At 40.1% G+C, this 15,350-nt stretch overlaps 1 protein-coding gene across 3 annotated transcripts in view; it reads left to right on the plus strand.

Moving 5' to 3' along the window:
• Window positions 1-15,350, plus strand: part of mllt10 (MLLT10 histone lysine methyltransferase DOT1L cofactor) — a 53,727-nt gene that overhangs the window by 940 nt on the left and 37,437 nt on the right. For all 3 annotated transcript variants that reach the window (XM_074693496.1, XM_074693497.1, XM_074693499.1), the window contains exons 2-6: window positions 2,397-2,476; window positions 8,696-8,750; window positions 14,320-14,429; window positions 14,540-14,643; window positions 14,983-15,076. In XM_074693496.1, coding sequence (XP_074549597.1) covers window positions 2,397-2,476; window positions 8,696-8,750; window positions 14,320-14,429; window positions 14,540-14,643; window positions 14,983-15,076 — 443 coding nt within the window. The remainder of the gene's footprint in view (window positions 1-2,396; window positions 2,477-8,695; window positions 8,751-14,319; window positions 14,430-14,539; window positions 14,644-14,982; window positions 15,077-15,350) is intronic.

A 15,350-nucleotide genomic window follows, 5' to 3' on the forward strand; every position in this document is an offset into this window, starting at 1 on the left:
CTTGTGCTGCAAAGACAGAGTTCACCCTGAATGACTCAGATGATGACGCCCACTGTTTACAACTGTAACAGCGAGCCATGTGTCCAACACAGTGAGTGCCCGAAAACTATTTGCTAAGTCAGCATTTCTGAACACATGCGTAAGCAAGCACCTAAAACATGGGCTTGTTTACATCACTTATTAAGTGTCTCAACTGTAACACAGACCTGACAGAGTTATTTCTATAATACCCATTGAGACCATTTATTTCAAGCAAAGCCTTCAGATTACTGTAAGATAACTTAAGTTACAATTTTGTGGGTTTAGTTTTGGTACAAGCACTGCCATGATTGAATAGTTTCATAAAAGACACATGTACCAAATCTGGCTGTACTACTATTTATTATATAACATTAAGGTCTGTATCACACTTTTGATTGTAAGATTCATGACTCAGCAGAAGAAACAGAATGACTCTGGCTAGGATTAAGAGCACTTTAAGAATATACTAGGGAAATATACCCGGTATCAAATATATTCTCATGAAAAAACATATTTATGTCTTATTTTGTAGTCCTTAAAATTAAATTGTCCATATACATACTGAATAATTTCAATAACACTCCTTGTGCACACTTTCATGTTGTGCGGCCACATTCTACACGGGGTACTACCCAAAACTAGAAGAGCTCTAATGCTGGTTTATGAACTAGGGAGGTAAAAATAGCTCCTGGGTCTGTGTTGTTATTTTAAGCTTTTCTCTCAGATTCAAAATCAAAGCATTCACAGACTTTAGGTGACACTAGTTTGCATGACAACACAGAAATACAGCATCAGATTTGATCAGCAGGATAATACCTCTGAAAATCAGATATGTTTGAAAATCTAAACCACCTTGAACTAAAATATATTTTTTAATATTACTTTGAACTTTGTAACTTTCATATGTTTGTTCCAGAGACTGTGATTATAGCTTTATAAAATATTGGATTATGCACTTTTGTCTGATTAGAGATAATCAGAAAATGTGTAGCAAGAGGCTGTTTAGGGTCAGGCTACTCCATGTAAGGTCCTGTTGCCTATACTTGCAATACACATCTGAAACACTATACAGAGAATTCACATTCTACATATCCAGAACACAGGCCATCAAAAATCTGCCACGGCGCAGGAGAAATTAATTTATATTAGAATAGCAAAAAAAGGTCATGTAGAGCCAGCCACGTAATGCTGACAGATTGTTGTCAAAAACCTGACTTTTCTATCAATACTTTTGATTTACTTAATCAAACTACTATCCCAGGGTATTCTAATCTAATTTCTAACCCTTAGTGTCAGGTGAATCTATTAAAGCTGCCAGCCACTGTGGCAGGTAAATAAAAGCACTGAACAGGGTAAATTGTGACAATCAACAACAGAGGTTTTGATTTTACCACAAACTGTGGCTCAGTAATTTGATAAACTTTTGTTTCCAAGTTTGATGTCAGCTAATGAAAGCAATGTCAAGCTGGTGTACTTGCCTGCGGTGCCTTTGGTCTGTCTGGGTCTTAAACATTAGCTGTGTGCTACAGTGTTATGACTCCAGCCACTGTGGCAAATACACAAACATTTTTATTTCCAATGTTGTTTTTGAAACTTGAAATGGATCCTATTGCTGAATAATGTTATAGTCCCAGTTTGTGTTTTTCGCTGTGTTATGACTTTGTGGAAACACAAGAAGCCAGCATATAGACTTGCAGTGAGATCTTTACACAAATACACACTTGGAGCGCTCTCTTGTCTCACCTGTATCACCTCTGTTACAACTGAATGCCAGCACAGCGCTTCCCCTATCAAGCCTCTGAAACATTTATACTGATGGTCAAATATGAAAGGGACATGAGATCTGATAATATGAAAAGAGCTTTAGGGAGTTTTTGAATGAATATTTTACATTGCTTCCTCCCGAGCAAGTTAGGGACTGTAATGTCTGTCAAGGTGGAGCAAGAGGTTTGGAGAGGTCTTTTTTGCCCTGCAAGGCAATAACAAAGGGGATACAGCATCCCAATCCACACTTCTGTGTTTATGACACAGACTGTATTATGCTGGTGTGGAGTTTTTTGTATTAAATTATTGATGGTTTTGTTAGTTGACATTAAAAAAAGATTTACTAGTGATTTCATCATTGTCTCTGAGTATTTTGTATCACAACAATATCAGCTGTTGGTAAAAACAACAACAGTTTGTTCAGCAGTCTGTCACATCAAAATGTTTAACCACCTGGTTTGTCATTAAACAGACCAAAGTGGAGAAAATGTTTTTTATCAGATTGTGTTTGGTTGAGTTAAATTGTTTCTGTTGCTTTACCTGTTGAAAAAAATATGATCTTTGTTGTGGTAGAGATGCCTTATTTAAATTTCCCCCCTGTCTCATTTCAGCCTGCTATGGCATCGTGCAGGTCCCCACTGGACCGTGGTTCTGCAGAAAGTGTGAATCTCAGGAGAGAGCAGCCCGCGTGGTAAGTCAGACAACCCATCTATGAGCTATCATTTACATATGGACTCCTGCATGAAGCACTGTTATGGCAAAAATGGTGAACGTTGGCTCTAAACTAGAGTGTCATTCATAAGTTTGACAAGAAACAGTGTCTGGTTTTTTCTAGATACCATGGTTCATATTACGAGTGCAAGTGTGGGAGTCGGATCATAAAACTAGAAAAATATAGAATAGAGTAGAATAGAATAGAAAATACTTTATTTATCCTGAGGGGAAATTCAGGAGCCACCGAACGTGCAAAAAGGTCCATAAGAAAAAAGATGATGACAGCTTGTCCATCATTTTTGAGTCAGCCAGCCTCCACCTCCACAGGGTCCTGGACTGAGCTTTTTCAGCAGTCTGTTCAGTCTCCATTTCCTGTATCCTGTCTGCTCACAGCAGGTGAAGTTCTTGTAGCATTCATGTCCAGTGTTAGCTCAGTTTGCCACGTCTGTGAATAGCATGATGCTACTCTGCCTTCTTGTATTCCCTCTGTTGCAAGGTTAGCATGGCTAGCTTGTCCATCTTATTGGAGATGGATCTTACGTTCCCAATAACGATGGATGGAAAGACAGGTCAATGTTGTCACTTCTTAACACTCATCTCAGGACCAGCACATTGTCCTCACTTTGTGGGGAAACATCAAGCCTTGCACCAGTTAGCATTGACATGCTACAGGCTGCTAACAGCTGATTTTACATGTAAAATCAATGTGGCCATGGTTACATGTAGGATCTTGAGACAAACACAGGAGCAAAATCAGTAAAAATATCACTGAAGACACAACCCGTTTGGTGTCCATGACCACCAAATGAGCCATACAAAGTAATGATCCACTCCAAATAAAAAAGATGATGAAAAAGAGACGAAAAAATTACAAAAATGGACAAAGGAGAGAGAGCTGCTGCAACAGGCAGCCACAACCAACAGGGCAATGCCTAACAATAATGTAATATATAAGTATAATATAATGATAATAGTTTCTGACGTTTGTTAAACCGTTCCACTCAGTTAAAGACAGATTTGGGGCCTGTGTCTAATAGGGTGGTGAAGAAAGTGATAATTGGTCAGTTGCAATTATGGTATGGATGAGTATAAATAGATAATAACATGTTTAAAAATGGATCATATTTGAAGCAACATACATTGTAGTTTACTAACAAAGGCTGCTCCACTGTTTCTGGGCTTTAAAAGAACGTTACCTCTGTTATCCACAGTATGTTGTCCTTGCAGCGTGTGCTGACTGGAGCGTTACGAGGATGAATTCATTAACAACATGGTGAAGTCAACCCTGTTTATCTCTGCAGTCTCAGACACGAGACGAAGCTAGCTAAAAACTAGCAAAAAACTAGCTAGCTAGAACAAATGTCAAAGATCATCTATAGAGCTCGTCTGTAGAGCAGTGAGAAAACTCACTCTGATGCTACATTTGAAAACCAAACAGTCACACTCACTTTTTCTGAAACCCAACTGTGAACTGCTTTAATTTATAGATAGTGCACACGGTGTGTCCTGCCATTTTGATATTTGGTTTCCCATCCTGCCTCACTGGAGCTGTACAGCACAGTCTGTGACAACATGCGAAGTGGTTCAAGCATGATGCGATTAGTCTGACAACAGACAATGGTTCCTGTGTTTCTGCTGAGCCTGGTGGCACACTGGGTTGATTCCTTTACTTTCTGGTTTTGATGATTTATGTCAGGTGAAGATGTTATTCAGTTTGAGGCAAAATAAACGTTTCAGTGACCTGGGAAAACATGAGACAGTTGCATTAGAGTTTGATATTTACATTCATAGTCCCTCACTGTCTCGTCACAGTTGTGTTTAAATCCTTGAGTTCATGTCTGTGTTCTCTTAAATGTAATCTAATAAAGCTGCAGTAAGTTTGCCACTTAAGTGCAGCTGTCATAAAGGTGCAAGACAATACACAGCTGTGAACAGATCACAAGGTGCATTTTTGTACAGGGAAAAAAATCTTGGACATTTAATTGCAAGTGTGGACATTTGTTGAAAAACTAAAAAGTGCAATACAGAGAAAGTGAGATGAGTTGTTTCTCAAATTAGTTAGTGATCAAACCAGGACCTCAATAACTGTAATCTGATTGAATCAGGAAACCAGACAGATTCACCACCCCTAGTGTCCAATAACAGTCAGTACATTTACTTCTACACAAAATAACTAAGGTTATGGCTTGATCCAAAAGTCACAGCTGGAGATCTAGTCTTGTCCATGACTTGCAGAAAAGAGCATTGGACTTCTGGCAGAGAACATCTCACTCCACTCTGACAGGCAGGCGCTGTGTCTTTTCTGATAAGTGAAGCTTCGAACGTATGGAACTAGTTTTGGTTCACCTGTAGAGGAAGCAATATTTTAACGACACTGGCCGAGACGGAAGCTGCTGTAGCTCTGTATGTTTCTTACATGCTATGCCTGTTAAATACATTAAATGGTATTTGTTTGTTGTGTTGGAGCGCATTGACGAGGGATGGGTACCTTTCACATTTGAAACGATACAGTACTGATGCCCTGTACCTGGCAATTGGTACCTGTACTCAACGGTACCAATTTTCAGTACTTTTATGTGTTTATGTGGTAAAAATATCAATTTGTTCAATAATAAAATATATATTTGTTACAATTTAACATATTCATTCTTCAATATGTAACCTTGAAATGCTGTGTTCATGTCCAGCATGGAAAATTGCCTACTCTTCCGCTCCCTCACAGTCACAAGGATGTGTTTAGGTACCTAAACATGGTACCTTTTGATTTTACATGAATCGATACTCGGTACTTTTGACATAATTCGGTCGGCACCTAAAAAAGTACCTAATTCGGTACCCATCCCTAGCATCGACCCTATTTTATATAGTCATTTACTTCCTTCTCCAAATGAAATTTGCTCACGCTGAATGCCAAAGTGTACCGGGAAATGCCATGTCTTGCCAAATCCAACCACAGTCTGATAGAAGTTGCGTTATCTAGGTTTGGCAGTCGAGCTATGTTTAGTCTGTTCTCAGTCCTACTAAGTTGTTTATTTGTATTTTAATAGTCCGATATCGTGCAGACTAAGCTCATAGTCCAGTTTCTTAAGCTGCATGTAAACTGAGTGCCACTTCTGTATCATCAACCGAATAGACTTAAGACTACGTGGAGCACATGTAGAGAGTGCTGATTCACGTAAAATCAAATGGTACCATGGTTAGGTACCATAACATATTCTTGTGACTGTGAGGGAGTGGAAGAGGAGACGCAAGCTGCTAAACATAAACACAGCATTGCAAGAACTGCTGCTAGTTCTACAGCAAGTTTTCAGTCGTCTGTCTTCGATAAAAACAAAAATCTTTTTTGATGAAGCTAGATGCCTCCCAGAAAAATACACATCCTGGAATTATGAATGAATATTTGAAAGTCGATTTGCAGGTACTTTATATATTAGAATTTAAAATCAAAAAGTCTAATAAAAACTTTTGTGTCACAAGCCGGTTTACATTGGTATAAATAAACAAACCAGATATCTGCTCAAAAAGCATGGAAATTTGAGGAACATTGTTTTATTGTATCCGGCACTACAGGAAAATCAAAATGTTTTGAAACAGACGAGAACAATAGTCCAGAATATAATTTAAAAATCAATGTTCATTGATCAGAAACTTTCCTGTTTGGCTAATACTCTAAGAAACACAGTTAAAACAAAGATGAACAGACATATATCGATCTAAGTGTGCTGTATGCCAAATATTGAATTCATTGTTGTGAAAGAATTATCCACAGGCCAGGCACCACTCAAAGGATAAGACAGATGTTACATATTAAAGGCCAAAAAACAGAGGGTTGAAGATATCTGGAGGCTATTCGTCAATTATTTTAAACATTAAGATTTAACAGACTGTCAAGGTAATGATTGATACCTGCTTGTCTGCAGATATCAATGCAGGTTATTAGTGTTTTTTTCCTCTAAATATTTTCTTTAATCAACATTTATAGAAATAGTTTAGTCATGTCATGATTATCATGTCTGAACAAGAGATGCTCTTTTGGTGACGTGACTGTAACAAGAAGAATTGCATGGAGCTAAAACTTTGGTCATGCTTTTATGAATATTTAAATAGTCATTAACATAAACAATTGGATAGTTCATATGATGATGGCTTTGTCCCGTCTACAGCAGATCACAGATAGCAGTTTATTGCTGGATGCTGGAGCTGTTATAGCTGTACAAATCAATTTAACAAAAAAAACAAAAAACAGTTTGAGTGTGACAGGAAGTTGTGCACAGAACCATCTAAAATGCCCTATAACTTTCAAAATAAAACAAACTGTGTCCAAACCAGATTGTGTTTAACTTGACTACGGCAACAAACTGACATAATGAACAGAGCCGCACCAGGAGACAACAGGTTGGAGGCTTTATAGTCAAAAACAAACGAGGAGATGTTGAAAAAAATAAATAAGACGTGAAGGAACTCCTTCGAAAAAGTGAACGAAAATGAGGTGAGGTGCAAACTCTGCAAGGTAAGGCTAGTGTATCAAGTCGTCAACAACTATGCACAGGCATGTGACAGCAAGACATGCAGCGGAAAGTGCAGCAAGCAAATCAACAGTCAGCGGTAGGCTTCATCACCTAAGAAGTGAATTTGGCAATCAACGTGCAGAGAAAGCAACAGCCCTATCCCTCTTTGTCAAAGTGTAATCATGGCAGATGTGTGTGTGTGTGGTCTGCAGCTGCAGCTTGCGAGGGGGGGGGTGGTGGTCATCAAATAATTTTCTAATACTTATGAGCGAATATTGAATCGCTCTTTTGCTTGCAATGCCCATCCCTACTTAATGGTCACTACAGAGGAAAGCCAAAGTGCTGTAGAGTAAGAAGGAGATGTTTTTAAAGTGCACACAGACAGGCTTTCAGTGGCTGATTTTAAAGAGCAGCTGCTTCATAATCTCATATTTTGTACAAGATGATGCTAAAATTTAAATGCTTTTAAACGGGGATTAGAAAAATAACAAGGTTCAAAAAAGAGGGCAGATTACCTCATGGTGTAGGCTGTGCTCCATGGGGTTTGTCTTCGCGCAGGCAGCCTGGGTTCGAGCCTTGTTAGCTTCAGCAGTGTGATGGTTTCTATGAATATGTCCATGTTGGCTCTAAAACGATGAATTATCAACAACGTATTATTCGGCTGACCCACAGATCTCCAGATCAGCTGACTTAGGACAGAAGTGGCTGGCTTTAAAAGCTTGAATGTTTTACACGGTCATGGTTTTACTAGCGGAGCTTTAGCATCAATGCAGTTTCAACTTTACGTGACCTCGGCAAACTTCTGACGACCTGTCGAGATTTTGTCAGTCCAAGATTTACTCGCGTAGTTGTTGATACAGGTGCTAGAAATGATCTGCTCACTTGCAGTAGTCGTGTGTGCTCAGGGGGCAAAGTTTCTGCTGCAGAAATTTAACAGGATAACTAGATTTTCCTTAAAGCCATTAATCTGATGAGGAACAGCATGTTTGTCATTCACATACAGGTACTAAATCTGTTAAGGAGGAAAAAAGACGAGTAACATGTCATCAAGTTTACAGGGTGAGAATTTTTACAGACTGTGGCTCCAAAGCAAAGATACAATTTTTGATTAATGGTTCAAATCTTGACAGGTTGGTTTAGGTTATCCGGCTTCAAAGTGATGCATGCTAATTCTGCTAACTCTAGGATTCAACATCACACCCGTCTCATCATGTGATAGCTACACTCCTCATTCATTCTTTTCTCACTCTGTCAGCTGTGCATTACACAAATCTGCCTGTAATGTTAGATTGACTCATGGCACAGCAGGCAATTTATCATTTTTGCAACAGGAATAAAAAACTGATGCAACCTCTTAAAAAGCCCTGTGCTCACTGTTGGTAGCAGAAGCACCTTAACTGTCTTCTGTGGGAAGTTTGTCAACTTGAAAAGGGGAAGATAAAAACTTTGGCAGTTAAAGCCTCACACGTAAGAAACATCAGCACAGCAGAAATTGTTGCCTTGTTTTTGTCAACACGTGTGCATGGGAAGGAACATCCTTTGCCGGCGGATAGCGAGGGTGTTTTTTCTAGAGAGTTCCTGACCGGGGTCAGGGCCATGTCCCAGTTTACCCAACACTCACATATTTTTCAATTTCGTGTCTTTACCTCTTGACTTGTATCTGACCTCATTTTCCTCCTCACCCACAGAGATGTGAGCTGTGTCCCCACAAAGATGGAGCCCTTAAGAGGACAGACAACGGAGGTAGAATCCCATACACACATGCTCGCATGAACTCAGTGCACACACACACACACACACACACACACACACACACACACACACACACACACACACACACACACACACACACATCTGCGGTGAACCTCTTGTGTATTTTGTCATTAATTGCGTGTCACCGGCAAGTTTAAGGGGTGTGAGCGTGCTGGGAGAGTTATGTTGCTGTTTGTTGTGTGTGCTGCCTCTCTTCACCGACTTTGCCAGTCCATGTTTTACGAGACTGTGTTTGTGTGTGTGTATGTTTATGAGGGGGCGGGCCAGGATGGGTATAGTGCATGGCCTGTGAGGAGTCTCCTCTCTGGGTTCATCGGGAGGTCAGCTTGGTGGAGACTGTAAATATTCTGTGTGTGTGTGTGTGTGTGTGTGTGTGTGTGTGTGTTTGAGTCAGTCAGAGAGCGGCACAGCTGTGGGATTGTGTCCAGGCCTGCAGGGAGGCATCAGGACAACACTAACACACACCGTTTTACTACTTTCTCTTTTATTTTACCCTTCCCATGACCCCGCTCTGCCTCTCTTCTCTTCCTCCCATTTTTCTCTCACCGTCTTTTCCCCCCGACCGTCCGTTTCTCAGCTCCTGTCAGTTCCTCTTCACTTGTTGATGTGTGTGGTAGTGGCTGTTATTTCAGGTGGGACAGTAATAAAGCAGAGTAAAGGTATTAGTCTGAAAACGGCGTTTGAATTCTTCATCTTGAAAGAAAGAAAGAGACATTGAATTAAAGCTGCTTGCCTGGTCCTAGTTTTCTGACGCGCTAAATGTTTATGCTTCTGTTACAACAAAATAAAAGACAGCAAACAGCTGAAGGAGGTTGTTTACTGAAGGATTGGAAATGTGCTGATGAAAAATGAGCTCAATGTTTCGGAGATTACAGGAGATGTTGCCAAAGTTTGAGAATTCAAGTCCATCAATCATAAAAATGCTGTTTATTTCTTACAGAAATTAGTGTCGTGATTTAAAAGTGGTTTACTGCAGAAAGAGCCATAAAAGCATCATCTCAGCTGATTTCCTTCTGTTGTTTTATGTTGATTTGGAATAAGAGCATTGATAAAAAATCAAATCTCACACACGTTTTCTGAACTCATCTTTGAAAAAAAGATGTTTCTTTCTTTCATGAAAGCTGTAGAAGTTGAACTCTGAGTTTGCCGAGGCAGGCTGTGCCACTTTTATAGTCCTGTTTTATAGGCCTCTTCCAGATTCTTGGAGGGACTTCAAAACAACAACATGCCCCCATTTCACACCCGCCGCCTCCCCTCCGTCCCGCCCTCTGCCCTCCTCCCCCTGTCCCGCTCACCAGGTCAAAGGCAGGTCAGGGGTTCAACTGTAAGTTTAAGCCTGTTTTTGTTTCCGCTACGGGGGAAAAACAGACACCTCCAGTGTGGCAGGAGACTCCCACCTCCATTTGACCTCCTGCCGACCTCCTTCTGCTCCTCCTCGGCCAGTCGTCAATTCTTCTGCCACTCCAGCAGGCCCCACTGTCATCCTGCCGCCCCCAGTTTGTCATGCTGACAGGCAGCTGTGTGTTAGCTGGCTAGATTAACAACCAGTTTGCAATTAAACATATTTACAACTCAGCTTTCACAAAGTTGATTGTTTTATTTCTGATTGCTGAATGTAACCCAAAGTGCATTTTGACATTTTTATGATGATTCAAGACCACATTTAGGTTGCGCTTTGTGTGCCACAGAAGTTTTATACATTAACCACTTTTATTCTGGTTCATTCAAAGTCCCTTTCACACATGAACTCTTCACACTCTGTGGTTGACTTCAGAACGTCCAGGCCCCGATATTTTCAGGAACTTTCTGTTCACACATAAGTTGTGAGAGCATGTCTTGTAGAGAAAACCTCCCACTGTGATACACTCAATATACTAGCTGCCAGTAGAATGTGCAGAAAGAAGAGGGGGAGCAGTCTTTCCTCTCTTTCCAACAGTGACCGTTTCTTCTGCTTTTTTCCAAATAATTTTGGCCATTCAGGCCTTGACATTTTCAGGAACTCTCCGTTCACACATTCACCTCACAATGGGAGACTCTCCCTGCCAGGAGTAACCTCTCACCTACCACAATTCTGCCTGGTGTAGGTGGGGGGGAAAGCCTGATGGGGGTGAAGAAAAAGGAGGAGCAGTCTGTATACAGTAGTGGATAAAAGTTTTCAGACACCCTATGTATTTGTGAAATATTGCATGAGGAATTACTCTTCAAGTGCAAAGTGCAGGTCTTCTAGTGAAATTTCTTTTAGTCCAGTCACAGCCACTATTCTAAACTAATCTTGAACAGCAATAAAGACATTAAATTGGTTGGTTTCATAAAAATACGTAAGGAATTTTCAGAATTGGGTCATTTTGGTACCAGTGACCCACTAATGAGGTCATGCCTTTTATTTATAGATTCTCAACCAGGAAGGGTACAGCTGCCAACAGAAGTGCAGATGCAGTCCTTCAGCAGGTAGATACATTGCAGAAATTTTAGACAAACCAGCAGCTTGGAAGACAAACAAGGATCTGGGCGTCTAAGGGTTTCTTCAGCACGAAATGGCTGAACCCTGATCCACGTGTGCGGGGAAAACCGTCAAATGACATCCCAGCTTCAGCAGCAGTGGTCAAACCAAACTGGTGTCCAGGGTTCCACCTGCACTGTATGTGGCCAGGTTGTAGATCATGTCTTCAGGTCCCACAGGCTGCCAAGAAGCCAAGAAGCCCCTGATCAATGAGAGACAGAGGTTAGCCTAGCTGGACCAAAGCTTACAAGAACTAGAAGAAAAGTCCAGTTTCCAGCTTTATCTTCCTCTTGCTAATGTGAAGGTACACAGAGAGCCAGGCCAAGCATCATTTCCCATATGTACAGCACCTGGTGTCAGCATGGTGGAAGCAGGATCATGGTTTGGAGTTGCTTGGGTGCCTTTGCTTTTGGTCATCTCACTGATGACACATTGAACTCTTACAACAGGGTCTTAAAAAGTATTAAAAGTTGATAAATCAATTGTGGGAAAATTATGGCCCTTAAAAAGTCTTTAACGTAATGTTATGAGGTATTAAATTGTATTGGTATTCAAGCTTTACTCCAAACGTATCCATGAATATTTTTGCTTGCGACTGTTACAATCTAACCTGACACGCCAGACAGACTATTCCATATATCCGCCACAGAAATAGTCCATCTATTGGAAAATGTTTTCAGGGTCTGAACCTTCAAAAACAACCACACCTGGTGATTGGATGATCATTTTGCTCATCACACTCATCACAGACCAGCGTGAGGATCTAGAAAAAGCTTTAGCGTCTCAAAATATTTCACTCTAGATCATAAGAGTCTCTCAAGCCTCCTGAGAAAGTTTCTCGGACTTTTGATGACCTGGGATTTTGAATCCTTATGATTTAGAGAAAGCTTCCCCCAGCTTCTGTTCTCAGTTGTTTTGGAACAAATGTTCTTTGTTCAAATCACCTTTTTACTGGATACAAGGCGATGAGATAAGGTATTTATCAGTACAGTTATGTAGTGCTGTTTGAGACGTGACAACAAGCAAAGTTGTAATTTTGTGAGGCCCGGGCTATACGTAGCACTAGCAGCCCAACATATCCGTAAGCTAATGTGACAACAAACTCAGTTTGTGCAGTAGTTTAGTATCCATCCGTATGTATTTTATGCAAAAGGCCTTAAATAACTGTTACTCGTTGTGGGAATGGGAATGTTAATTAACCTGCCTTTAGTTTCATTTATACTTTCAAGCTTTATTCCTTCTCAGCTTATCTAATTAATGTTAAAATGACAACTACAATCATCAAAGATTGGTTGCTAATAGCAGCTTAAAGTCGAGATAAGGTCTTAAGACTTTTTGAAAGGTTTTGAAAAAAGTCTTAGAGGGGAACTGAATTTAACCTCAGGATTTCAGCATATACCCTGTACAAGTATTGTGCCATTCTCCAATCCCTCATGCTCATTTCTACATTTGCACGTTGAGGTCAAAACTAGATGTTTCAACTAGAAAATGCTTCTTGCAACATCTAGCACCAAAAGAACTTGGGTGCAGGAGCACAGTTGGGAGCCGTGTACATGACAACGGTTTTAGGCTGAAACGCAAAAGTTTTGTTGCGTTTCAGCCTCGCGTTTACACGGAAACGGCGTTTCAGCCGACCTAAAACGCAAACTTTTGTAAACGACCTCCAGAGTGGGATTTTTCTGAAATGCTCCCGACACCGCTGCCGTGTAAACAGTAAGCCAGCGTTTTCAGTGGAAACGCTGACATTACACCCCGCCTCATGCGAGGGCATACAACAGGACAACAGTACCGTTGTTACGATCGTCCCGAACTACCGTGTTGTGCTTGTGCTGCTCAATGTGCTGTATCTGCTGACTGTCTTTCACAAAATGAGCAGCTTTTACTCCACTTTTTCACTTAGTATTTCCCAATACGCCAGATGGCCAGCTCAACTCTACTTTGGTGGTGATCTCCCAAAAGCGGATTCTAGACAAGACAGTTATGGCACCATATACAGGCCTGGCATGCTTACTACAGCTTTTTTAGTCCATCAGCATTTCCATGTAAACGCTGATTTTTTTCACTGCGTTTTCACAGCGCCTTTGTGTTTTCAGATGAAACGTTGGAATGTAAACGGGGCCTTAGATTGGCCGGCTCAATCCCTTAACATGAGTCCCAATAGAAATCTGTGGTGGATTGTCTAAAGGTCTGTTTCAAAGCATAAACCAAAAAATGTAGATGACTTAAAAGCAGTAGTTCAAGAAGAATGGGACAAGACTACCCCTCAATAGTGTGAAAGACTCATGGGGAACATTACAGCCAGACTTAGAGCTCTACTGCGTGGAAATGTCAGGGCTACTAACTATTGATATGATGATGTGATGGTTTATTTTATGTTCAGTTTTGAACACATATTCTGTAATTTTTTTATTTTGATACTGACAATGTTCGAAACTAAAATATTGAAACTGTCAAGAATTTAGTTTTGAATTTAGTTCTTCTAGTAAACAATAAGACAAAAGAAATATTGTGTGGACTAAAGCACAAAAAACAATTTTACACAAATATTTCATGATAATATGTGAGCTTATATAAAATTTTAAGGGTGTCTAAAAACTTTTTTTCCCAACACCCTGTCACTAATCTATGCAGAATAATGTTTCTGTGACATAAACACATCAGTGGAAAACAAGCATGCGTAGCTCCATACCATGCATCAAAGTTTAACAAAGTCAAAGAAGTGACAGACACTTTTTTTTTTTCTCACATTTTCTGAGTCTGTGTCATAAGTCACAACTCTAAAGAATGTACGGAAAAGTTTTTTTTTCTTTCAACCAGCTGATAAAACTCTTTAGGGGATATATGGAGCAGGTTATCAGTTGCTGTCACTCCTGCCATAAATTTAAGAGCACTGCTACAACTTGAAACCAACAAATCACACTTTTATTACTCTTCAAGGCTTTAAAACGTGCTTTAAAATACAAACGTTAACTTTTGTAAATGGCCATAACCTATCTTTTGCTGCAGAACATAATAGTTGTTTTGTGTGTGTCCTTGCAGGCTGGGCCCATGTGGTTTGTGCCCTTTACATACCTGAGGTGGAATTTGCCAATGTGTCGACTATGGAACCGATAGTCCTCCAGTCTGTGCCACATGAGCGCTACAACAAGGTGACGTTTCAACTCTACATAACTGTTTTTTTTTTTTTTTTTACTGAGGAATTTAATATTAATAAAGTTCATTTTTGTATAAATGTATTTTTATTTGTGTGTATGAATAGACATGCTACATCTGTGAGGACCAGGGCAGAGAGAGCAAAGCAGCCACTGGAGCCTGTATGACCTGCAACAAACATGGCTGCCGGCAGGCCTTTCATGTCACATGGTGAGACCCGTTAAAATCACATTAACTCCACAAAGAGGGAGATTGTTGCTTCAGTTACTTACTCAAACTCCACTGCAGTGTTGACTACTTAAATAGATGCATTTCCAGAGACTGCAGATGTTACATTTGTTCACGTGTCTGTGGTTCAGATGCACAAAGCCAGTTCTGCTTGCATCAGTTTCTGTCAACTCCCTTATGTTCAAATCGTGTTTTGAAACCAGCACCTGATGACACAAGGATATTTATTGTTTAACAATGTCACTAATAATGACTGCTGGTGTTTTGTATTACTATGTTTTACTTTCACTAATGATAGTTTACGCTGATTTCCCACCACAGTGCCCAGTTTGCGGGGTTGTTGTGTGAGGAACAAGGATCGGACGCAGACAATGTCAAGTACTGTGGATATTGCAAATACCACCACAGCAAATTGGTAAGAGTCCTCTTGATTTTTCTTATTTCAGAGATTGTGCTTCTCCTTTAACACCCTCAACACTACATCACACATCTGTCTGAAAGAAGAAAAACTGAATCATTTTTATTTACTTTTTTGGATTTAGAGAAAATAAAACACAGTGAACAGTTAAAACCAGTCTGTTTAAAATTGTTTAAATTGAACAAACAGTGGATTTAACGGTGTAAATTGAAGATATTTATGTTTGCAGCATGACGTTGAGCTAACAAGGTGATAGATATACAACTCACTC

The sequence above is a fragment of the Halichoeres trimaculatus genome, unplaced genomic scaffold (assembly GCF_033239565.1).
Source record: "Halichoeres trimaculatus isolate MK-OKI-2021-1 unplaced genomic scaffold, fHalTri1.1 fHalTri1_scaffold_18, whole genome shotgun sequence".
In the NCBI taxonomy this organism is placed as follows: Eukaryota; Metazoa; Chordata; class Actinopteri; order Labriformes; family Labridae; genus Halichoeres; species Halichoeres trimaculatus.